At 43.1% G+C, this 25,483-nt stretch overlaps 1 protein-coding gene across 7 annotated transcripts in view; it reads right to left on the bottom strand.

The window, feature by feature from the left end:
- Positions 1–25,483, bottom strand: part of LOC102930118 (c-Maf inducing protein) — a 183,752-nt gene that overhangs the window by 52,331 nt on the left and 105,938 nt on the right. For all 7 annotated transcript variants that reach the window (XM_043525964.1, XM_043525966.1, XM_043525965.1 and 4 more), the window contains exon 3: positions 12,900–12,950. In XM_043525964.1, coding sequence (XP_043381899.1) covers positions 12,900–12,950 — 51 coding nt within the window. The remainder of the gene's footprint in view (positions 1–12,899; positions 12,951–25,483) is intronic.

Raw genomic sequence — 25,483 nt, 5'->3', positions numbered from 1 at the left:
TATCGTAATCAGACCTGTCCACAGGGGAGATGTTTTTTTGGCAGGGCTGACCTTGATGCATTCCCCGAAACCCTCCATCCCCGCTTCCATTTCCTTTTGGCAAATGCTCCCATTCTTCAGGCCTCAGTTCCAGCACCAGCTTTACACTTCAGGTTGGCAAAACATCAGCTTTCATCCTGCTCACAGCAACTGCTGTCCCATATTTTTCATATTACAGTGCCAAGCAAGGTTTTGTTTTTTAACGTTGCTCTGGCTATGCGGAATTTCACTGCTACTGTGGAATATGTGTCTAGCAGAAACACAGAACCCCAGGGCTGTAATAACCATTCACACTGGAACAGCTGGATCCTTGGGTTGCAAATTCCATGTAGTCTTTCCCATAAGAAAGTGACATTGACCATGTTTTCCCATATTTTTAAAATGAAAGACAGAGAGGGCCAGATTCACCAGTCCTATGGCAGCAGTCAAGGGCCTGACACACCTTGCAACATGAGTAGTTGGGTGGGGTTACTGCTACTGTAACCCGCCCTTGGGGTTTTCAGGAGACGAGGGCAGCTTCAAGCTTATGGCCAGATCTCTGTGGAAAACCACCCCACAGAGGTTGCTGGATGCACAGAATCAGACCATCTCCCAGCCGTCCTGCCAAGCCCTGCACCATCTGCTTTAAGGGCTGCACTGGCCTCTCAGAGTACATCTACACTCGCAGTGGTGTGCAGAGTACAGACCCTGCATGCCCAACTAGCATGGGTATAAATAACAGTGTCGATGGGGAGGCATGGTGCAGGTGAGCAGAGCGCCCTACAAGCCTGAACCCTAGGGTATGTACCCTGCACAGCTCTCTACACACCCACCACTACCCAGCTCTTTTTAGCAGTGTAGCGTCCCGCTGCCTCAGCCTTTCCCTGCTGCCTGCCTGAACCTTTCACTCCCACATGTAGTTACACCTCGCAGCGAGCGTGGACGCGGCCTGCCTGGCACTGAGGTGTGTACAGCTACATACACCCCACATGCCGTTGCAAGTGTAGACAAAGTCTTACTCATCCCAGTAGAGGGGAGGTTTCAACCACTTTCTGGACCTGAAATCTCCTCCTGGGGCAGATCCCATTACTGCCTACTGCAGGGTACTTTAACCTTCCTGTGAAGCATCTGGTGCTGCGCTAGGGTCCTCACAGGATACCGGACTAAATGGGTCATTGGTCTCATCCAGTCTGACACATCCTGTATTTCCCTGATGGACTTCCCACCATTAGGGATGCTCTGTTATTGCCGCGCAGTGCCCACGTTCTAAGCTCTGGGCCAGTCACAGATGGACAGTTATGTACTGTAGCTAAAAAAGAGCTCAGACTATCAGCTAGGTATGTAAATTATATGTAAATTATAAATTACACCCAGATCGAGAGGTTCAACAGGATAAAGGCAATGCCTGGGAATGATAGTCTTCAAATAATACAACACAAGAGGCAGCGAGTTATGATGGAGTTACAGCACACGTCAGGAAGTGAACGCAGCGACTGTAACCAGAGAGGAGCAGTAACTCCAGCTGCCAGTACAGTCATACTGCTCCCCAGAATGGGAACTCACAACGCAAACAGCCCAATCCATAGAGAGACTGGGCACTATTGCCTGGGATACAGAACAGAGCTGACACCACGTCAAAGAGTGTCACTGGTATCCAGCTTTCTAATGCCACTTCATCATATCACACAGACGCTGGCTGTGTCTGTGGAGTCTGGCTGACGATGTATACTGGCTACCAGCCTGATGTGGGAATGAGGGACTTACACTCTAGAAAAAAGGCACAACATGGCCTGATCATTACTGCACTTTGACCAGTTTTTCCAAGTAGGAGACTGCATCCAGGCCACTGGGGAGCAAAGCCAGATCGCATCCCTGCTGCAGAGAAACCCATTGGCTCTGGCTTGCACACTTCAGATTCCACGCTGGGAGGTGGAATCCATTTGTCGCCTGGGAAACAGGATGCTGTGCCAACAGCAAGACTGCAAAATAGAGGCCAATCATTCCAGGAGGCTAACGATTCAGCTGGGAAATGAGACCCCCTCGCCACCTGAGAAAGCTCCCTAAATTAGCACTAAGCGCTCTCTAATACTGCATATTTCGCTAACCGATAACAAGAGCCTCCGAAGGAGAATCCATGTCAGCGCTATTTCCTAGTCTAAAGGAGCACTGGGCAGATCAGGTGGCAGCCAGCAGCATGCAAAGCAGTTACATTTCCCAGATATACAAGCCAGATTTAAGGGACACACTTGTCACCCCCCTTTTTTTCCCTTTTACTCTCCATAGTGTGCAGCAGCCCCTCACCCAAACTCTCTCCTGGCCCCCACTCTGTCTCACCTCCTGCAGACGCTTGGAAATAGAAATGCATATACTTACCTATTTTGTTTCCCCTTCCTCGGCAAACGTAATTTTTTTTTTTTTTTTTGCTGTTTCTAGCTCTGCACCACCATAAATGGCTTTGAAATTGACTTCTCTCTCTCTCATGTGCACCTGCATCATCAGTGTCGTCAGCAGGAGAGATGTGCACGGCTCAAGGAACGTGTTGGTGTCAAAAAGCTGCCTGCTGATGCAGAGGCCTTAGGGAGGAGAGCTCAGATACTGTACACTGATGTGATACTCACAAGCATCTTAAAGGGACTTCGGAAAAGCAGCCATTTCCTTACGACAGAGCACTGTATTGCGGTTTCCTTTCTCACAAAGAGAAGTATTGGATTTCAGAGCCGTGTTCACATCTGACGTGAGTCCATCACTTAACTCCGTTCTTTACCCCTCAGCTCACCGCACAAGATCAGCATAAAACCTGAGATTTCACTGAAACTACTGCAATCTTTTTCTCCCTTATATAAATGCTGCTTGACATGGCAAGACAAACCAACACTTCAAGGGCCTAATTCTGCATTCATTTTGCACCTAAAACTCCTGTTGTGGCCCTAGGAATTTTGGGGTGGACAAAGAATGCATCCTCAGGGCCAACGTCAATCTTACTTTTAAACCTACCACGGTTTAAGTAAATCACCCTCGGCAATTCCTTTGTTCTTGATGCATCTTACCTTTGCAAGGGTCACTTAAGTGTAATCTAGTATTCTCATTTCAAACAGAACTGTACAAAGCAGCAGAGAATATGCTGCAGTGAATAATCATGACATGCTGGCCACTTGGGGTTGAATAGATGATTTAAACAGCTTTTGCGGTCAGTATTCTCTCTTTCTTATTTTAGTTTTTAAAAATGCCACTCTTCAAAAATGAAGGACATTTAAATGACAACCAAGCGGAGTGTCTGGAAATTATTACAGGAGAGATAACAGATAATAAATACGGCAACGTGCAGCACATTTCATTCTATTTGGTTTGGTCGATGTTAAAGGTAATTGCTGCAATCCTTTAAGCGGCTATGCTGCACGCTGATTTTATACTGGACACAGCAATTTTATCGTGGTGAATTCAAGACACATTATGATTAGAAAAATATGAAAAGAAGGAGGAGGAAAATGTAAATTATTCCTGTCCTTCTAGACCTGTGTGGCTACCTGGGCTAGGAAGGATCTGTTCCTGCAGCGAGCGAAATCAACTGCAAGACTCCCACTAATATCAGTGGTGCAGTATTGGGCTCTAAGGCTGCTGCTCCTACAAGGTACCAAGCACCTTTCAACTCCCATGAACTTTAGTAGGAGAGAGTGCTCAGCACCTTGCAGGATCAGGCCCTCTCTAAGGGAAGTCTGACCGCCAGAATTTCTGAGACAAATTTACATGACTGATTTTATCAGGAGACAGTACTATGACATAGGCTACAACAAATGTACCAAGATCATGATGCCCATGAATGCTACCAGACATGGGCATCACACAACACTGTAAACACTCAGACATTTTCAATCCAGGCAAGCGGGTTGGACAGAGTTATTTATTCTAAGATATTTGAGCTTCATAGATCACAGAAATCATAGAATATCAGGGTTGGAAGGTGACCACAGGAGGTCATCTAGTCCAACCCCCTGCTCAAAGCAGGACCAGTCCCCAGTTTTTGCCCCAGATCCCTAAATGGCCCCTCAAGGATTGAACTCACAACCCTGGGTTCAGCAGGCCAATGCTCAAACCCCTGAGCTATCCCTCCCCCCATGTGACATGAGACAATAAAACGCCAAGTAAAAAAGTCCTGTGGTGCAGGGTTTTCGAAGGCCTAGATTGTTCCTGGAGATGGTTATACAAGAACTGAACTGCTCTATCAGACTGTTCTGGGGAAAATGTATTCTGCCCCCAAAATTGCCATTGATGACACGTTGCTTAATGCAGTAGAAAAATGATGCTATCTAATAAGGCCACAATTAAAGATGAAATCACACAGCATATTTCTGAAGCCAGTTCTGCCTGTGGTCGCCATTGTCGCCGTCTGTGGAATGTCAGAGGCATTCAACTTCACACCAAGATTAGTGTCTATTGTGCAATCACATTAAGCTCTCTTCTCTATGGCTGCGAAACATGGACACTCTACAGCAGACACTTGAAGCAACTAGAACATTTTCACATGCGCTGACTGCTTCTCCTCTGTAGTATCAAGTTTTCAGACAAGATCCCAACCATCAAAGTTCTAGACCAGTGCTATATGACTAGCATTGAATCCCTAACACAGGAGCAACTTTGCTGGGCTGGTATGGATCAATGATACGGGAACATCTACACCGCAATTGCAGCCTGAGCCCCACAAGCCCTTGTCAGCTGACCAGGGCCAGCTGTGGGTGTATAATTACAGTGTAGACATATCCTTATTGGCCTGTCAGTCTCAAGAATCATTCAGAGAGCAATGAGGGAAGGAATCTTTCCCTGCTACAGAGCTGGAAAGGCAGCTGTTCTAGACACTAGCAAGAGAGATTTCACCTGCTCCCATAGGTAAGGGGGGAATTTCAATCAGAGCAGATAAGGACACTTTCTAACCCTCCATAGACAAGAGAAAGGGGTTTAGGGAAACTCTTTATCCTGGGAAACATCTTAATTCTGTTCAGTACAATTCTTGAAAAAGCCTCAGCAGGAAGATGAGTTTGACTGAGGAGCAGCGAGCTTTGTGAGAAAGTACAGTCCAAGATTAAATCACGGGTTCTCGTATCCAGTGGCTCATGTAAGAAGGACAAGTGACAGTTACACCTCATAGAATCTCCCTGAAGTAGATCTCCAATCCTTTCCCAAGAGAGACCTCCTCGATGCTAGGGAATCTAGCTCTCCTGAGCCACGGTCTAGTTTAGGAACCAAGGGGAGGTTGCATTTTATTACAGTTATAAAAGAGGCACTGAAAGAGTACTTTGCAAACCTGTCAAGACTTAGGGTCACTGTGACCTGGAAAACAGAACTGCTTGGAATTAGTCATCAACCTACAAGAGCACTGTGCAACAGCAATTCTCCAGCAGGAGTCTGAGTGAAGCAGCAGCGCACCCCAGCTGTCCATCGCTCCTGTCATAAATATAAAGAGAAGGGTAAACACCTTCAAAATACTTCCTGGCCAGAGGAAAAACCTTTTCACCTGTAAAGGGTTAAGAAGCTAGGATAACCTTGCTGGCACCTGACCAAAATGACCAATGAGGAGAAAAGATACTTTCAAAGCTGGATAGGGGGGAGAAACAAAGGCTCTCTCTGTCTGTGTGATGCTTTTGCTGGGAACAGAAAAGGAATGGAGTCTTAGAATTTAGTAAGTAATCTAGCTAGATATGTGTTAGATTCTGTTTTGTTTAAATGGCTGATAAAATAAGCTGTGCTGAATGGAATGTATATTCCTGTTTTTGTGTCTTTCTGTAACTTAAGGTTTTGCCTAGAGGGATTCTCTATGTTTTGAATCTGATTACCCTGTAAGGTATTTACCATCCTGATTTTACAGAGGTGATTCTTTTTACTTTTTCTTCTGTTAAAATTCTTCTTTTAAGAACCTGATTGCTTTTTCATTGTTCTTAAGATCCAAGGGTTTGGGTCTGTGTTCACCTATGCAAATTGGTGAGGATTTTTATCAAGCCTTCCCCAGGAAAGGGGGTATAGGGTTTGGGAGGATTTTGGGGGGAAAAACGTTTCCAAGTGGGCTCTTTCCCTGTTATATATATTTGTTAGACGCTTCGTGGTAGCAGCAAAAAGTCCAAGGGCAAAGAGTAAAATAGTTTGTACCTTGGGGAAGTTTTAACCTAAGCCGGTAAAAATAAGCTTAGGGGGTTTTCATGCAGGTCCCCACATCTGTACCCTAGAGTTCAGAGTGGGGAAGGAACCTTGACAGCTCCGTTATTCCAAAAGAGCAATGGAGAACATACAGTTGCCAGGCTACAAACAGAGGATCAAGGCAGAGCCCTAAGAACATAGTAAAAAGCCTCTGTTTATTTGGCGGGAGGTGGGTGTTCAGCTGCACTTTGTTTAGTCATTGTATACACCACTGCAGACTTGCCTTGAATTGGCTTAAATTAGGACATAGATATAAGGTAATAACTACCTGTGCTTTGTCTCCACTAGGATTTCACAGCAAAATCACTAATGCATGTGAGCTACCTTGCTGCAAAAACACACCTTTTCAAGACATAGCTTCAGTGAGACTTCTGCTCTGGTGGGGACAGGGTCACCCACAGTCAGAGTGATCTCACCCCATGCATTGACTGTGGAAGCGATTTTGCTCCAAGAGCATAAATCACTCCCTTTGTGCCAGTTCTTAAAAAGCTGAGAGGCCTCATGGAAAACACTACAGGAGTCTACTTGTAGAAACAATTCTGCTAAACAGCCAGCTGTTTTTTTGTTTTTCCCTTGGTTTCTTAAAGAGCTCATCCTCACCTTGCAGTTATTCTCAATCTGAGAACAACATTCTCTGCTTCTGACACCCTGGTCACCCCAAGCAAATGACCACAAACTCAGAAAACAGAAGGCCCAGGCCAAGAGTCTCCAAGGGACTGGCAATATTGGATGGCTGGATTTTGGGTTAGGTGGGGCATAATATGTAGCAGGAACAGAGAAACTCTAAAAAAAATCTCCTGTGCTCATGAAAATGCCCTGAGCAACAGGAAATTGAGGGTGGGGTTCTAAACATACCAAAAAACAAACAAACAAACAAAAACACATGCTAGGCAAGTAGAATGTTTTCTAAAGAATTTTTTCCCCCCAGGAGGTGGCCCTTTAAATTCATAGACGGAGTGGTAACATCAATCACAGTGGAAGGAGAACAGGGGAATGCTACCACAGAGCCTCACACAGGTAGAGGAGGCAGCAAAGAGATGGCATTTCCATTCAAAACAAAACATAAAAATGAATGTTAAATCCCAGCCACAAGAGGGTTTGGAGCTGGAGAGGCAGCGTTGCTCATCCTGAGAGAAAAGCACCAGTAGTCCAAGGCTTCTGAGATTTAGTCTCCGTTCTACTGGGAACAAAGCCGCGTACACTGAAAAGCTCTTACTGGCATAAAATGCAGCAGCCTGTCTGCTTAGCAGCACTCGTCTACACGAACCAATCACCCTCATGCCTCTGTATTGGTTGCTTACTACATTCAGAGTCCATTTCAAGATCCTGGATATTCAAAGCCCTACGTGGGATTGGCTCCAGGTAACTAAGAAGTCACCTCTCCCTCCGTGGTCTCCCATAATAGATACCTGTATATTTCACTGGTAGGGGCAGGAAACAAAATTTCCGAAGGGCTGAACCCAGAGCGTGGAACTCACTCCCGTAAGACATAAGAATGGCCATGGGGCCTCCACACTTCCAGAACTAAAGGCAAAACTAACTTACTCAATTTAGCTTTCCCTCAATTAATTATTCACGCACTCACAGAGACACAGTCGAGGACTTCTCCTCTTTCCTCCTCTACCTTCAGTTACTGAAAACTTGCTGAAGAAAGGAAGTGTCAAGTTCTCGGTTTTATCAGATGCCTAAGATATTCACTCAAGAAAGGCAAGGAAATGGTCATGACATGTTTGTTCGGTCTTCATACTGAAATGTGATGTCTGTTGCAGCGCAGACTGGAAGCAATGGTGGAAAACCCACCCAAGAGAATGGCTGAAATCCAGGAAGGATTCCAAGGAACAAGCAGCTCTTTGAATATGATTTTGATATGAAGTGTGTCACATGGTTCTTTAATGCATTATCACATGATGCCAGAGCTTCCTCTCTCAGATCATCTGCCAGGAGATTAACCGATGTCCCCATGCCAGTTTCAGTGATGGAGCTTTTTAGCCATCACCTCTGGTAAGTTTTCTGATCTCGTGGTTTCGACACACTTTTTACCCAGATTTAAGCCTGTGAAACCCTTTGATGCTATCATTTAAATTCTATATAAACCTCACTCCTGCAACAGCGCTATTTTTAACCATTACCATAGTGACAATGCCGTAAGGTGTTTCACATGAGGCTACACCACACTTTTCAGAACAGTGTCTCTCAGCTTAACCTTCGCTGTTTGCAATATAAAAATACTGAACTTCCATTGCTAGGGCCAGATTCCAACACCTTTACTCTTTTGGGCATAAAATTCAGTGGGGCCACTGGTGGAGTAAAGTGCTATTCAACATGAACAGGGGTATCAGAATCTAATCCCTAGCAATTCACACTGAGTAGTACCTTACACCACGAGTGGTTCCACTGAAATGTGGAATAAAGTACTATTCATTGCAAGTAAAGATGTAGCAATTGGACCCAAAGGGTCAAGAGAAATACTCAGCGGGTCATTGTGAGCTGATATTTGACCCAAAATACAGTAAGAGGGGCTTCCATGGATTTTAACACTGACTGTCATGAGACCAAAGGTGGGCTTGAAGTTAAGGCACTGGACTGCGAATTTAGGAGACCCGGATTCAGTTCCTATCTCTGACCCAGACTTCCTGTGGAACTTAGGGCAAGTCACTTAGCTTCTCTGTTCCCCAACTTTAAAACAGGGACACTAGTACTTCCTTTCAGTTTTGTCTATTTAGACATTAAGCTCTTCAGGGAAAGAAAGGTATGTACAGTGCCTAGTACAATGGAATCCTGAGTTCAGCGGAGACTGAACTCCAGGTACTATCACCATACAAATAACATATAATGATAGTAAGGCTTCCCAATGGAGAACTACTTTAGACATTTGTATCTGGGTTCTCCAGACTTGCAGAAATGTTTATAGCTACATTACTGATGAGAGTGCTGGCATCAAGGTACCATACCAAAGTATCATCCAGCAGGGCAACCAACCTATTGTAAAACAGATGCAGATATTACCCTACCAACCGGCCTTTGGTGAACACCACCATTCTGAAACATCAGACTTCCCGTTTCTTTGTGGGTTCCCTCCGGATCTGTTTAGTCACCATACCAAGCAACTTTCAACACAAAATGTAAGTTGACAGCTGAGTCGGAGTTACAGGTGGTAGCACAATTGAGCTGACAAATCTGTATCAGCAGCAGCAGAGGGAAATTCTGTAGCTGCTCTCAGATGCTCAAGTTAATCCTGTATAAAAGGGTGGTTTGCCCCTTTTTGGGCTAGAGGCCTGGGGCCAACCAACCCTAGTTACAAAGCAGGGCTTAGATGATTCCCCTATAACAGCAGCAGGAGGCTGCCGGGTGGAAGCGAGACAGAGAGATGTTCAGGGAGAAACAACCAGAGGAAGCTGGGGTAGAGACTGCAGAAGTGCAGCAAGCAAGAGCTCCTGCAGGAGACTTTTGGCTAGGGGGAAGGGTTTGAGTCTGGAAGCCAGAAGGCTAAAGAAAGCTATGGACCAGGGAAGGCAGGCTCCCCAGGCATAAGACAGAAAAGACTCCAACCAGGTAGGGCCTGGGAGGAGCCTGCCAAAGCAAGAAAGGCCCCCAGGCAGGTAAGCCAGGGAGTAGGAACAGAAATTTTTTGTTTGTGCAGATTTTTGCCAGACTTTTAAATGGAGTTTGGAATTTTATTTTGAGTTTATTTTGTGTCAATAAACCCAGACCCCAAGGAGGGGTATTTCTGGCCACAAATAACCTATGGGTGTAGTTTATTGAGGAGTCCAAGAGGGGAAACTGAGGCAGGAGGCCACCTGCAGGGTCATCTTGTGACCCCCAGGCGGCACCTGGGAGGAGGCCACTAATTGATATCCTGCCTTTGCCCTTGCTTCTATTGTGAATTCACTTGAACGGCCAAATACGTTCCAAGGTAAACAGCATAATGTTAGTGGGTGTTTTTCCTCTGAAAAGTTAAGCAACCAAAACATTAAAAGCAACTATATTCCAGCAAACAGAAATGTTTTAGCACAAAGTATATGGGTCATGATTTAAGCTCTGCCATTGTTCTGTGGAAATGAATTGCTTCCTATCCCTGGCAAAGGGAAGGCCTTTCAAATCAAGATAATGTTTTATTCTACTAAAAAAGAACTTTAAAAAAAAAAAAAAAAAAAGCAGCAGAGGGGCAAAAATAAATCCTTCTATACAGCAAATGTCCACTGAGGTTAAATTACTCAAAGTTTCCCAGAATGAGAGGCTTGCTCGCAAGCACCGGAAAGTTTATGAAGCTCATCCTTAAGATCAGCTCCTACAGAGCGAAGTTATCTCCATATCGCTGGAAGATGTATGAGCGAAACAAGCCATGCTAGCTACAGTGTTTCTTTGCTGTTTAAATCTTCAGGGTTAGATTGTACCTTTACCATCTGCCCTGTGAATGGGGTAGGATATGGCTAAGCCGCACCAAGAGCGGACCAGAGACATAGCGAGCAGCTGATTAATTCTACCTTTGGAGAAAGTAATCTGCTGGCCCACACCACCAGCCTCAGCTCTCTGGGCACACACACTGGGTGGGGTGGGAGAATTCACCTAGTCTTTGCCCCTCCTGCTCACTCCTTGCCCATCAATGCAGGAGGGGAAGTCACAGCACATGGAACCTTCATGCTGTAATCCATGATGCCCCCATATTTTACTGCAGGGCTGCATGAGCAGCAAGATAATCTTGCCTTCAAGGCTAATTTTGCATCAGTCATACACTGAAATATTGGTAAAAGGAAGATAAGGCACAGTTAAGTGGCAAAAGCAGAAGTGCCTTGGCTTAGCACAGCCTTTGCACACAATGCTATTTGTCACCTAAATGGACACAAACAACAGACAGAATATTCTGCATGGTCATGAGCTGGGAGAGGGTTAATAACTCCTTAACATTTGGATCTTGCTGCTGAGAAGCTGGATGTGTTCAAAGTATGGGCTTGATCCTGCAAGGTGCTAAACACCATGGCCTCAATCCAGCAAAGCACTAGAATTCAATGGGATCATTCAAACAGTAAAGTTACTAAACACGAGTAAGACTGGCAGAATCTGGCCCTTTAGCTGTAGAGCACTGAGGTATCACCGCACGAAATCTGATACTGACCTGCGAATCATGGTCATCACATAACACAGCCAAGCAGACTCAAAATATTGCAAAGATGCACTGATTTCATTTGTTCCTCCCACTAATTTATTTAACATCCTCAGAAGATTGTCAGTGTGTACAATTTATTAATGGGAGAGAAAACTTTAATAGTTTACATTTACATAGCACTTTCCAGCCCAGGATCAAAAAGGATTAAATATGACTCACACTACAGCTGTAAGGTAGGTATTATTATATCCACATAAGTAAACCAAAGCATAAAATTTAAAAGTGATTTATCCCTAAATTTTCCTTTCTCTGTTTTATTCCCTTACTCCTAATTACCCATTTGTACTGTCCTGTACAATTCCTCTATAAGTAGCTGGTAAAAGAGGTCTGTAACTGTACAAAACACAGGAGTAATCTAAATTTTCCTGGGTAACTATTTTTCACAATCCATGCTATCCAAAAATGCCTACACCAAAGCAATTCTATGGGAAGGACTTCCATTTATTTTCACATGCACTTGTTGTGGGCAGAATGGAATCCTGATAAGCGACCAAGAAAGAAGTCAACCTGTCGGACTGCACTGGAAGGTTTCCAAAGAAAAGTCCTTTGCTGCTCTCTCAGGTCCAAAAAAACATTCAAGAAAGTTATTGTTTCACACCGTGGAGTTTATACACATAACAACCCCATTCATTCTCAAGTAAATGTCTTCGTGGTCAATTTGGACCTGTAACAGAACTCATCCACAGTCCTTTAAAAGGTCACATTTTGGTGGTTGGGAATGATCTGTTTTTGACATATTATGGTGTCATTTGTGAGCCAATTTGTTTAATAATCCCAGCATTAATCAACCTAATTTCTAACGAGCAGGAAAAATTACCCAAGATTCTTGAATTAACACCACCCAAGGTTGGAGGTAATTCCAAATCATTTAAAAGTATGAAACAGATTGATAAGCAGACTGATGCTACTTACAATGAATAGCAACTTTAAAAGGTACCCTTGGCCTAGTTTCACATGAGTAAATAAAATCAAGTACCAGGGTGTCCTAGAATATCGCAAGATTAGGCTGTCTGCTTTTTTGTAAATTTCTATATATCTACTAGATTCTGTGGCACAGAAACAAATGGGCTCTTGTTACTGTATCACCTGAAAATGTGTTTCATATATACTGCATGGAGGCTACCACAGGCTGACAGCGCTAGGTTATCACAAGCTGCTCAGTTTGTGGCCTTGTTAGGATTTAGGGATTCTGAAGGGAAAAGACCCTCCTCTTTAGACAGAGGACATGGCTGCAATAAGGTGTGGAAGAAAGACAAAAACAAAAAAAGAAGTAATCACCTAAATCTCAACGGGAAGGGACTTTTCTTCATTTGAATAAATTGATCCTAACCACTAGGGATGAAGAAATGATGCATCTGAACTCTTGGGTCAAGACGATGTCAAGTCACTTCATTTTTTGCTGTGGCCCTTCTTGGCATTTGCACATCCACAGCACCATCCGTGCATGGCTCGCAGTGCGTACAAGCAGAGGGAAAGCATGCTTCATAGTTACAATTATTAACGTTGCAAGGAAAATAGTGAATGCAAAACCTACCTTCCACTGCAAAGAATGAAACCACTGATCCCTCAGATAACTGTTTGCAGCCTGAAATTAAAAACAAAACACACATAAATTGAACCATTAGATTCTGTTAAAGCTCTGGAACATTGAATCAAACAAAAGCGAATCACCCGCGTGTTCTTTAAAACCCTCAAAGCAGCGCACAATTGTGTGCATCTGAAACCACTGACCTTGGCTCTCTGCTCTAGAATTACCAGCTTCAACCCATGCCCTTCATGAAAGTGGAGGAGAGTTTTAAAAATCTACCGAAGACATGGGTTTGCATTATCATCCATTTATTTTAACAGGCAGCAGTGACAAAGACGTTATTACATCTTCTTAAAATTTAAAATATTAAATATTTAACTTAAAAAAACCAAACCCTTAAAAGCATTAACTTCAGCCGATCCAAACCCTATGAGGTCGATGGAAAGATGCCCATTAACTTCAATGGGATTTTGATCAAGCCTCTGACAACTATAGGCCACTAGTCCTCTATATCAGATCACCATCCTGGATTAAAATGCGGACAATATTTTGCAGATACCTCCATTTATGCATCATCCTCCCTTGTTTCCCATTCCCCAGCTGTGATCTAGCTACTTGAGTATCGTCTTGGCAACAATGACAATAGAATGCAATGAAAATGTTAAAGAAAACACACACAGTTTACAGCATCTGTATGAATGCTGCAATAGTCATTCTCAATGTAACGTGCACCAGTTTTTGTCCATATTAAGCAGAACTGCTAAAAATTCCTTCTGTTCAGCTAGGGTCGTAGCCAATAAGGAAATAGTTCAATGCTCCCAAAGGTCACAGGCTTGATACCAAAAATTATAAAAGCAGCAGCACTGACGTAAATTCATTAAGTGCACAGAAAAGTGTACATGCCTTTCCAGGGCTCTCTGTACATTAGAAGTATGTTGTGTGGGTTTGCTTTTCCAGCTCTCTCTTATCTCCTTTCAGCTGCTAGGGCTTTTTCCTTGCAATTATGGATGTTTTAAATGAGTAGTGAAAATAATAGCATGATCAATGCAAGTCCTGTGCAAGTAAACGGCAAGGCTCTTCACTGGATAAAAATGCATCTCCTTTCAGAGGGGGCTTGTGTCCTGCAATGGCAAAGATCCTACAAACTATTTCCTGTGCACCTGAACAAAAGTTAAAGCATCTTTTAATTATTTCTCCCCTTCCCCACCTTTTCGGATAAGTGTTAAAACCTAGAATGCACAATTAAATTTATTCCAAGCTAAAGGTAACTAATGGTAACCAGAGCTGCAAAAGTTAAAGTTAGTCTGGGTACGAAATATGCCTCTAACTTCAGGGTCTGATCCTGATCTCATGCTGGTGAAAATCAGAAGTGTCTCACTAACTCGAGTGGAGTAACACTGTTATAACAGCAGCATATTATCAGAATCACGTAATGCACAGTGGATCACCAAGCAAAGGGGGTTACAAAGAGACTAGGCATATTATCTACTGGCCCCATTGATCTAGTTGGAAAACGGAATGCCCGTTCTGCCAGAAATTCTGACACTTCAAAATCTGCTTATTTCAAATCAGAATGAAAAACTAAAATTTTGAAATTTCTCATGGAATGGAAATACTAAAAAATACCATCTAAACACTTAATTTTGGTAGTATTGAATCATTTCATTTAGGTAACGTCAAAACATTATATTATATATAACACCTATTACAATTAATATTTTAATATAATAAAGCTTTTAAATTAAATGAATCCAAATGATAAAAAACTAGACAACACACTCTGACAATATCAAATGAAAAAAGAAAGTCAAATCTGTTTCAATTTTTCCCCATTCAATATTTTGTCAAAATACATATGTTCCTACAAAACATTTAGATTTTGATGAAACTGCATTTTCTGACCAAAAACTTATGTGGAAAATTTTTCAACCAGCTCTAGCTGACTGGACATATTGATGGCCATGTACTTCTGAGGACTGAAGTTCAAAACTGCCCAAAACTTTCATATATCTTGTAACAAAAGCCAGCTGCAGTGCCAAAAAGTCTGTCCACCTGAGGAAGGAAGATGCAATCCTGGTCTTGAATTCCAACCAGCTGTTCTGGCCCTGAATGTAGGAAGACATGCTATATGAAGACATCAACAGAGAACCACAGGTGTTCAGCGAAACAAAAACCTATAGTATAGAACTATCTGGCACAGGTATACCCATCAGGTACCACTCTGGACTAGGAAACACACTGGGAGATAAGAAAAGAGAAGTAACAGAATTTCAAGAACAAAAAAGTGACCTAGAATAAAGCATAAAAATATGTCGAAAAATTGAAATGATCATTGTTCCCTTCTAGGCCCTTGATTAAAATAGTAACATTTGGTACTCCTGCAGTACCTTCTGTCCAATCACTTTACAAATATTAATTAACCAAGCCTCATACCCCAGAACTAGCAGCAGAGCTAAGAGTAGAAGCTAGGGGTCCTGGCTCCCAGTCCCTTGCACTAACCACTAGACTAGTATTTCCTCTCCAAGAGGCCAAACTTTTGTGTTCTAAAAGCAATACTTTGCTAAATGGACCATGCCCATGCTGAAACCAAGGACTGATCCCCCATGCTTCCTTGACCCGAACTGATCAATTAAGCTCAATATTCCAGCCAGCAAGCAAGTTCTTATTTTGTGTAGGTTTGAGAATGTGTGTGTAGCATACAAGGCTAGAGTGCATGCTATATGTCCATAGAATCTGACATTTCCTAAAGGAAAATCAAATACTAACTGAGCATGTAAAAGTTCTATTAAATTACCAGCAAACTTTCTAGATAGCTATTGTTTTTACATTGATAACAACAACAACAACATACACTGGTTTCTAATACTACTAATTATTAATAGGGAACTGTAGGACTCTTTCTCCTTAAAAGGGCAATGTCAACCTGTTTTAGGTCCTAGATTTGACCTATGATGTGATTTGAGCCAGTACCCTCTGAGCCAAAGGTAGGTGCTTGACCATTTGCATTAAAGGCAAATCACCATTAGCTGTTAACTACCCTTCATTTCCCAGACACTGGCGAGCACAAGACCATCATAAACACTTAGAAAATCATTATAAGCAAGTAGGTTTTATGACCAACATTGCTCCTGCTGGAGCCTAGATAGAACAGTGGCTAGGCACTTTATAAAAACCTGGATAAGAGATTGTTCAGACAGAATACACACAACAAGAAATAAAGAAAAGGCTGAGAAAATTCCTGACCCACAAAAACCGGAGGAAAAACCCAATGGTATGGATTGCTAAATGTGAAAGCGCAAAACTAACAGAGGAAGAATTTATATTCAAATTTGAGAGGGAAACACAACAGAATTTTTTAAGAAAGTAGATCCAGCAATGTGCCTAAATTGCAAGCTTAGATTCCAAACTTTGTGCAGCATTTAAATATGATGATTTTGTTTAACTTATTATATATAGATAGGCTATCAGCAAAATCTGCATCTGAATCTGGAGTTTAAACAACTCCAGTATTTGGGACTTTCTGGATTTGGGTTGAGACCACTTCTAAGAAAAACAACTACAAAGAAGATGATTGTAAACACAAAAGCAGAAAACAAACCTTTAGAAAATCCCAGCAGGTCTACCACTGATCAAGAACGAATCGTATCAGGACCTTATCAAGTCAATGGTTGTATCCCAGAAGCTCACTCTTCAAAGTGCTACGCCTGGCCAGATCAAATTTATTAAACTTAACCACTGTTATCTTGCTGGGGCTGTTCTGACACTAACACTCTCTTTCCCATACTCGGCAAGACCAAACAGGCTAGAAAGCTTAATCCTCCCTGTACATGCTTCCTCCTGCGTATTTCCAGAGAACTGCTAAACCACAGCTATGTCCAGGAAATGTTGGAACTTTGGCAGAGGTATGAAATTGCTCACTGTTACAAAACATTTTCTTCTTTTAGGCTGATATTGAAGAAAGGGTAACTGGGCCTATTTGATACTTACCAGGATAAGTAAAAGTTCTACAAGACACAGAGATAACAGCAATATCTTTTATGACTCAGGTGTTTATCTAGTTATTTGCCTGTGCAAATACCTTCTTTGTGTGAACAGTCGCAGTAAGTGTTTGTGCATGCGTTCTCTGTAGCTGAGAAAAATCAGTCCCCAAAAGTGTATTTCCATCACCTGAAAGCTTTGAGGCTATGGCTCCATTGAATATCTAAGTCAGGTTTGCTCTGGTCCAGAATGACATCAGCATGTATCTTCAAACATTAAGTTATTGATTTTTAATTGTTTTTGCTTAGAGAAATGCATGCAACATGCACAATTTCCTTCCCTCCTCTGTGCTTTTGTTTGCCATCCGTAAAATGGGTATAGCAATAGTTTTCTACCTCACAGGGATATCATGAGGCTTAATTAATGTTATTGAAGCATTCTGAAAATCCTTGAAGTTTATGATTAGTTTATTATTAATTATTATTATTATTAAGTCCCTCCTCTCACTTAATGGACCTCATTTTGATCTCTACACTCAGCTAAAGCAAGAATAGTTGAAGGCCAACACCTATGTAGGAGATTCCTTATGCATTTTTGAGCCAAATCGCCAGTGAGTAAAAATCGGCACAGTTCCATTTCAAGAGCTTGTCATCCATGACTTCAGTGAGATTACTCACATGAGTGAAATCACACACATGCTTACATGTTTGCCAGACTGGGATTTAGCTCAAAACAAAATCCTTGATTTAGTGAATCAGCTCATAGGCCAATTTACACGAGCTGAGGATATGATCCATAACTTCCATTGAGCTTTAGGATACAATAAAGAGGAGAGATTGAGCCATCACAGAGTTTAAAACTTTATTTTAAAAAGTCATGTTTTAATTAGCTATTTTGGCTGCACTGGGGAATTTTTTCTTACTATCTCCGTCTCATCTGTACAGCCAGTGCCATTCTGCACCAGTTATTCAAAAAGGGACATTACCAATTTTAAAGAACCACACTTCTGTCCGGCAATGTTTTAGCTACCATTTTCACATTTAGCCTTTAAGTTTAACATGAATTAAAGATAAAAGAAACAGAATAATTCCCTCATTTTTAGTTTGGTTAGTTTGTGCGTTTAGCAGAACTTTGCATATAGTTGGTTGCACTATTTCCCCTTCATAGTCAGTCAGTTAGGCCCCAATGCAGCAATGAGCTCTGTGCATCAGTCCCACGTGACCACGCAGAATCCCCTTAGTTTCTGTGAGGTTTCGTGCAGGGGGGCTGGTTGTTGGGAGCTTATTGCATCCAGGACTGAAGCCTCAAAAGGACAGAGAAACAATTTAGAAAATAGGAAAATGTGAATGTAAGACCCTACATAGCCGCAACCTGTGTAGGATCTGAAACTTTGTAACTATTTTATTTTATTATGACGATTATGATAAACAGGTAGAACACTGAAATCAATGGAGCTATGACAACTGACATCAGCTGAGAATCTTCCTCTCTATCTGTAAGTCAACATCTATCAATGCCATTTTGCCAACAGCTCTATTGCATTAACTTATCCTCTCACATGAAGTGTCACACTCTGCTGACCTCTGCATTATTCACAAGGGTACAAGAAATGGCTTGTCCAGATAACAAAATGTTATAACAATTCTCCTTATTATAGTGCCCTTTCTGTACGCCATCCTTAAAGAACTCCCTAGTCAGCAGCAGTCCTGAAAAAAAATCAGCTGGCAATACAAAGTGGGGTTTCATGATCTGGGGTCTGTTGTAATTCTTCCCAGGCTCTGAATTTATTCTGTATTTCTCTCTCTCGGTATGTTTTCCTGCATTCTGTCTGTACTCTCCTCCAACTGGTAAGACTATAACTGTACTGCAGGCTTCTCTGCACCAATGGTCACACTAAAAGCCAATTTTAATACAATGGAGGGATGAAATCCAGGTTCTTCATGCAAAACTCAAGTCAAAAGACCTTTCACCAGGGAACAAAATCCTCCCTTCCAGTTTCTCAGGTGCTGCAGTCAGCCAAAAAACAGATCAAGTGGTCTCTGCTGCGATAGGGCATGGATTCCACTGCTGCCCCCATCTCTACTGTGTCCCACCCCGCACTGCTTGGCGCCCTAACACGCGGGAGGATTTTGCTGGTAAAAAATTCAGAGTCAGAGTGCAGGGAAGTAGCACAACCAGACTCCAGTCACTACTACAATCTGCATACAATCCCTGCCTCCTCCCCCCATGCACAGGAAGTGTGAGCAGTGTACTGACATCATTTGCAGATCCAGGTGCCAGACTCTTTCATTCCCATTGCCCAACTAACAACCCCACATACACAAGGAGTGAACTGCTCTGGAACCTCTTCTCCCTAGTCTCCCTGCCTAGTAGAGCCACAGTGGTTCTGCTGAATTCTGGGTCTTCCATGAGCCCAACCATATCACCCTAAGGATACTGAATGGATTTGCTACTAAACAAAACCCAGACTTTGAAAGGGAGGATTATATCTGGACTAATCAGCTTGCTAAACTAAAAACAAGTACCAAGAAAAGCATATGGATTAAGGAAACAACAGGCAAAGACATTCCCAATCCAGCGGAAATATTTGCCTTGGGGACTCCCTGACAAAACACTGAGCTCAAGTAGGAGCTGAGTATGTGCAGTGAGCGTTGTCTTTATCAGGGCTTCCTGTTCCTGTTTGTTTTTCCTTCTGACAACACCTGATTGCCAAGAATAGAATAAAACAACACTGCGCATTAGGGATGGGAGAACTCTCTTTATCACAGTTGGATCCTACTTGAAAAAGCCACAGACCAGGACTGAAGGTTTCTGAGATTCCAGCCCATTTGGCTCTGGCAAAACCTGAGAGTGGACTACAGCCTGCACTTGAGGTTAAATGGTCTGTACAATATCACCCTGTCTCACTTCCCCAACTCTCCCACCCTCCAAGATCTTAAACTGAGCCACCACCAAATTCCACTACCCTTCCCAATGAAACAGAAGTGTAACCTGCGATGGAAAGGAAAGGGAATTAGATCCTCCCAAGAAATGCAAAGAAGTGCTGGGAGTTTGGGGTGAGCCAGCGTGGTTAGTAAGTTGTGGCAACTTTAGTAAATTAAAATCATTTGGGTTATTTTATTATGAACAGGTGCTTGTGACCATCAGTGTGCATTGTGCTCTGCAGACAAAAGGCAGGAAGACATAATTCTGCCCTAACACAAAGGGGCCTTGCTGTAACTGATGCTGCGGGGAGCTGCTCCCACTTCCTCCATGGCTGAATGTGGTTCATGCTCCCTGCCCCCAAAGAGCTTGCAATCTGTGCACCAGGTCCTGCAAAACCCGCCAGCCGTCCCAGTGGAACAAGTTTGTCAGAGTTCAGTGCTTTTTATTAGAACTGGGAATTGACACATCTGGCCAAAAAAACCCAAACAAAACATCCGCCTCATTATCATACCAGAGCGTCTGGGAAAATGACTTTTAGTGACACCCACAGAGGATGGTGAGGACTGAAACAAAGACTATACTTCAAAAGCAAGACCGAGTGCAGACAACTGGGCACATATAGCAAACACTGAGCCTGAAAGACCAACGTATCTAAAAGCTTTGGCACTTTGATCATACTCCATGTTTGCTCTCGAAGCAACATCCCTTCCTCCAAAGTGAGGGGGGATTCATTCCCTGAACCAGGAATAGCTTCCTACCAGGAGAGCGGTCGCATTACCTCAGCTGTTAGCTTGTCAGGCCCCATATGTTGAACTGGATTGCGATAGGTCAATATTTCAAAGGGAGACTGTCATGGGGAAAAAGCAGGTTATGTAAGGACCGTGCTAGGCTCTCGCTTCTGACTCATTACTGTGCAGCACCCTGCCACTAGCTCAAGAAGAGACAGCAAAGGCAAATAGGCACATGGGCTCAAACCTCTAACACAGCACGCAGTGCTTCCCTGGGTGGACTGTACCTAACTCAGACAGATTCCTGAGGGACATCCCAGTACCACACCTTAGACTGGGGTGGGCAAACATTTTAGCCTGAGGGCCACATCGGGATTCCAAAACTGTATGGAGGACCGGGTAGGGAAGGCTGTGCCTCCCCAAACAGCCTGGCCCCTGCTCCCCATCCGCCCCCTCCCACTTCCTTCCCCCTGGCTGCCCCCCTCAGAACCCCCGACCCATCCAACCCCCCCTGCTCCTTGTCCCCTGACCGCCCCTCTCGGGACCCCCCGCCCCTAACCACCCCCCCAAACCCTACCCCCTATCTAACCCCCCCTGCTCCCTGTCCCCTGAATGCCCTGACCCCTATCCACACCCCCGCCCCCTGACAGGCCCCCTGGGACTCCCACACCTATCCAACCCCCCCGTTCCCTGTCCTCTGATTGCCCGCCGAAGAACCCCTGCCCTTATCCACCCCCACACCCCCGGCTTTATCCACCCCTTTACCATGCCGCTCAGAGCAGTAGGACTGGCAGCCGCGCTGCCCGGACGGAGCCAGCCACACTGCTGCGCAGTCTAGAGCACTGGGGCAGGCTGGCGGCTCTCACAGCTGCACTGTCCAGCAGGAACTCACAGCCCAGCCACCCAGAGCACTGGCAGCATGGGGAGCTGAGGCTGTGGGGGAGGGGGCACAGCATGGGAGGGGCCGGGGGCTAGCCTCCCCGGTCACAAGCTCAAGGCCAGATGTGGCCCGCAGGCTGTAGTTTGCCCACCTCTGCCTTAGACGCTCATGTCTTGTTACTAAAGCCAGTCAGAAACCAAAATTTCTGTTCCACATTTGGAAGTTTGTTTTCGTTCTGAATTGGAAAAGTCAAAAATTCAAAATTTCCTGAAAAATGAAATGAAAAAAATTCAATTCAGAACTATCAAACTGTTTTGGTTTGATAACTTCATATCATAGAATCATAGGAATGTAAGGCTGGAAGGTATCTCCCGAGGTCATCTACTCCAGCCCTCTCTGCCCCCGGTGGTGAGGCAGAACCAAGTAAACCTAGACCATCCCAAACAGGTGACTGTCCAACCTGTTCTTAAAAACCTCCAATGACAGAGATTCCACATCCGGAAGCCTATTCCAGAGCTTAAATGTCCTTATAGTTAGAAAGTTTCTCCTAATATCTAATCTAAATCTCCCTTGCTGCAGATTAAGCCCATTACTTCTTGTCCTGCCTTCAGTGGACATGGAGAAGAATTGATCAACATTCTCTAAAATAGCCCTTAAACACATTTGAAGATTGCTGTCCTCCAGATGCTTATAAATTGATTAATATAAAATCATTACATTATAATATTTTGACATTGAAATGTAAAGTATTATATATATTATAATGCCTGTAAATATAAAATTAAATGTACTTTTAACCATCTAAACACTGAAATCATTCATTTAGACATTTTCCTGTTGAAAATGTTGTCAAAATCAATACATTTGCCATGAAATATTTTCATTTTGATCAATTCCCAATGGAAAAATCTGTTCCACCAATTTTTTTTTTTTTTACCGACTCTAGTTGTTAAGTACATCACACCTCCCAGTATGTACAGCCCAATACCACACCCCAAAACGTCTTAACTTAAACCCTGGAGTTACTCCAACTTCTAACTGAGACAACAGAGCAGGATCCAGCCCAGAGTTCCTCTTTCCAGATGTGTACTGATAGTCCTTTGACAGTGGGAAATAGCTAGCGGCATCCAAGTCAGAATCATACACCTGCAACAAAGCCTGAGTCTTAATCCATGTGTCCTGGGGACACTATGATCTGTTTTACAGGGAAAGAGACAGGACAAACGTAAACTTTGAATTGTTTGTTGCTCCTCCATAGATTTCCTCCTTAGATATGACATCGTTATTTAAAATGTAGGTTTTGCATCTTGATTCTCTAAATATTTATTATTTTAAATATTATTGTGCATTTGTGAGCATCCTATACAACTTTCTGTATGGGAAATCCATTACTACGCTGCATTCTGGCCTGGTCACATTGGATCAATCAGGATCAGCACCTACCGAAAGCTTGTATTTAGTTACATTCAGTTTCCCATAGTTACACTGGAGTCAGATCCAGTCCCCGCTAAGGTAGTCCAATATAAACACTATGGAAGCCCAGATTCATTCAATTCCTTCATCATTTCCTGTGAGGTTATATGATGATACCAGTTTTTCAGAGGAATTACTGTGCATGCAAAGCACCCACTTTTAGATGTTCATTTCTCACAATTATATTAATTTGTTTTTTAAAATAAACAGCAGGCTGCTATAGATAAAAATCTGCCATGCCTGCCAAACTCCCTGTACACTGCACAGGGCGCTTTGGGTTCAAACTTGTTATCATTTGTAATAGTAAACAGGTCATTAAAAGAGGCTATAAAGAGAATGCTATGGAATAAAGATTCAGAAATTAAATTTAACAGAAAAATGATGTACAAATTATGGGACAGACATGGATGCTAACACCAGTAAGTGAAGTTGAAGAATAAAATAATATTATGGCATCATATAAAAATACTGAAGTTGTCCAACTCCACAGCTGAGCAGGGTTTCTCTCCAATAGATTCTATTACTTAATTGGATGAGGAAGATTCTGTGGTTAGGCTGCTAGCCTGGCCTTGGGAGATAAGGGCTCGGCTCTCTGCTCTGCCAGACTTCCAGTCACTTAGGGAATGTCTCTACAGCAATGCAAGGTATGCCCACAGCTTGGGTAGACATACACATGCTAGCTTTATCTGCACTAACATGGCGAAAAATAGCAGTGTACATGTGCTGGTGCAAACTTCTGCAACATGGAGGTTCTGGGGAGGCTAGTGCACCCCCACTGTCATGTTTACAATGCTATTTTTAGCAGTGCTAGCAAGGGTCTACCCAAGCTGCCATCCCATCTTGGATGGCAGGGTAGCCACATCCACAGTATCTTCACACCTCAGTTCCCCATCTGTACAATGGGAATAACAGAACTTCCCTGCCTCAAATGGGGGTTGTGAGGATAGGTATCATAAAAAGACAGAGTAAAAACAAGGCCAGGTTGTGACTGACCTTTGCCTGGAAGCACCATGGTTCTCAGTGTTTCACCCTGTGCAAACTCTGCACATGCAGTTATGTGTGTGTATTTCTAAAAGCCTGGGCCATTAAGTAGTTATTTCAGGTCTGTGCTTTCCACTGTCACCTATACATGCATCAATTCAGTATTAACAGTAAAACTACGTAACATTAAAAATAAGATTTCTACTTCTCATTATTTAATGGATTATAAGGTAGAACCTAGACATAAAAACACCAAAAATGAATAACGATATTGTCACCTCAGCAGTGGCTCCTTTCTACTCTAAAAAAATGTATCTCTAAACAAGTCTCCATTATTCTCTGCCCCCTAACCACTTGCATTACATCTTTGAACAATGAAGCAACAGAAGAGCTATTAGATAAAAGAGAAATTCCATTTCTTACAATTTTGTAAGTACTTTATACCTAGAAATACTGCAACAAATTTTGGAAAAGTGAGTTCCAGAGCTCAGGAAATACATTTGTATTTATAATTCCAGGTTCTTCAATTTGAGTGGAGCACAGAAGCGCATCTTAAAAGCGTTTCTACCTTTTTTGCTCGAATTTGCCTCTGCTGTCTGTCCTGCATTACCCGATCATTGGCGTTTAGACTTGGGGTAGAATGCACAGGGCTCATGTCTTACATAATAGTACATTAACTGTGCTGGAATGGATTCTTCAGGTTCCAGATTCCATGTGTTCCTGACCCTCAACCTACACTGGAAAGTTCATCACACATGGGCTGCATCGTTCATACAGCTGGCAGGCAGGGAACAGGCAGGCAGGGAACATTCTCTGTCCTAGGTAGTTTCCCACACTCTTCCCCAAGTCCCAGTCTTACCTTCTTATTTTCTTAGCGGTTGCTATGAGGCTGTTTGGGCGGTGGATCAGATGGGGCCAACTGTGTGTCGGGGGGGGGGGGGGGTGTCCTCCTGAAAGGTTCAGATAGTTGAATTCTAACCTCCAAGTGTTACTCTACTTAGAACCAAATTTCAGGGATCATTTTTGGAATCTCTCTCACCCCTCACATGGAACCCTTCTGCCCACAGTCCTAATGCATAAGTAAAGGCAAAGATTACGGTCCAGAACCTCAGCTGGTGTAAACTAAAATGGAGTCATGACAGTTTACTCCAACAGAGAATGTGGCCCAAGATGTTCCCATGGATGACTCTTACTGAGAACAGAAAGTATATTTGCTGTGTTGAAAATCATCACCATCAACATATTTTTATGGCATTTCAACACCATCCAAAACCCCAGGCACTGGAACAAAGTGAAGGGCTAACGTCAGGGTCTGAGCAATAAGATGTATCCTTAGCCACTGGTAAACCACTCTGCATACGAAAGGACCTGTCTGAAGTAACTGCAGAAGACAGCCAGAGTAATAGGAGTGTGATCTAGCGTGTCCAGAACAGACTAAGAGTCACTCTGTTGTTCCATGTTCCTGCAGAACCCTGGAATATGGAGAACACAGTTCATTTCAGTGCCTAGTTTCAGGTTGTTAATGGGCATCAACTGGGTGCAACTTCAAGTCAATGCTACCTCAACCCTGAGGAAAGCCGAATGAAGATCACAAGAAGTCACAAACACACACCTTGTGAAAGACC

Source organism: Chelonia mydas, chromosome 12 (genome assembly GCF_015237465.2).
Source record: "Chelonia mydas isolate rCheMyd1 chromosome 12, rCheMyd1.pri.v2, whole genome shotgun sequence".
Classification (NCBI taxonomy): Eukaryota; Metazoa; Chordata; order Testudines; family Cheloniidae; genus Chelonia; species Chelonia mydas.
The sequence above is the reverse complement of the archived record's forward strand: the minus strand, read 5'-3'. Positions and strand labels throughout refer to the sequence as shown.